General features: G+C 44.4%; 1 protein-coding gene across 1 annotated transcript in view; it reads left to right on the plus strand.

Annotated features, from left to right (window-relative positions):
* LOC119593518 (heat shock 70 kDa protein 14-like) overlaps positions 1 to 320 on the plus strand; it is a gene marked incomplete at its 5' end in the record, with an annotated part of 59,151 nt that overhangs the window by 50,375 nt on the left and 8,456 nt on the right. Inside the window, 2 exon segments of the mRNA XM_037942480.1 lie at positions 115 to 185; positions 187 to 318. Of these exon segments, the coding sequence (XP_037798408.1) occupies positions 115 to 185; positions 187 to 318 (203 nt within the window).

A 320-nucleotide genomic window follows, 5' to 3' on the forward strand; every position in this document is an offset into this window, starting at 1 on the left:
CCCCATACACAGTCTTCCTTTTTGATATCCCATAAACATTTAGGAAATTGCCTGGTACCATTTGCATATGACAGGATTGAGAAGTGTTCTAACAAAAATATTTTTTTCTTTCAGGTTATTCTCACTGGAGGCTCTGCGAAGATACCAAAACTGCAGCAGTTAGTTAGTGATGCCCTTCCCCCATTTATTTTTGTGCAGCATCTTTCCCGATGAACCTTTGGGTGGGCTTCAAAAGAAGCCGCACTGCTGTTAGGACAGCCCTTCACATGTGCCTCTGGCTTCTACCACGGTCCCAGCTCTGGCTACCTCAATTTATTGCC

The sequence above is a fragment of the Penaeus monodon genome, chromosome 32 (assembly GCF_015228065.2).
Source record: "Penaeus monodon isolate SGIC_2016 chromosome 32, NSTDA_Pmon_1, whole genome shotgun sequence".
NCBI lineage: Eukaryota > Metazoa > Arthropoda > Malacostraca > Decapoda > Penaeidae > Penaeus > Penaeus monodon.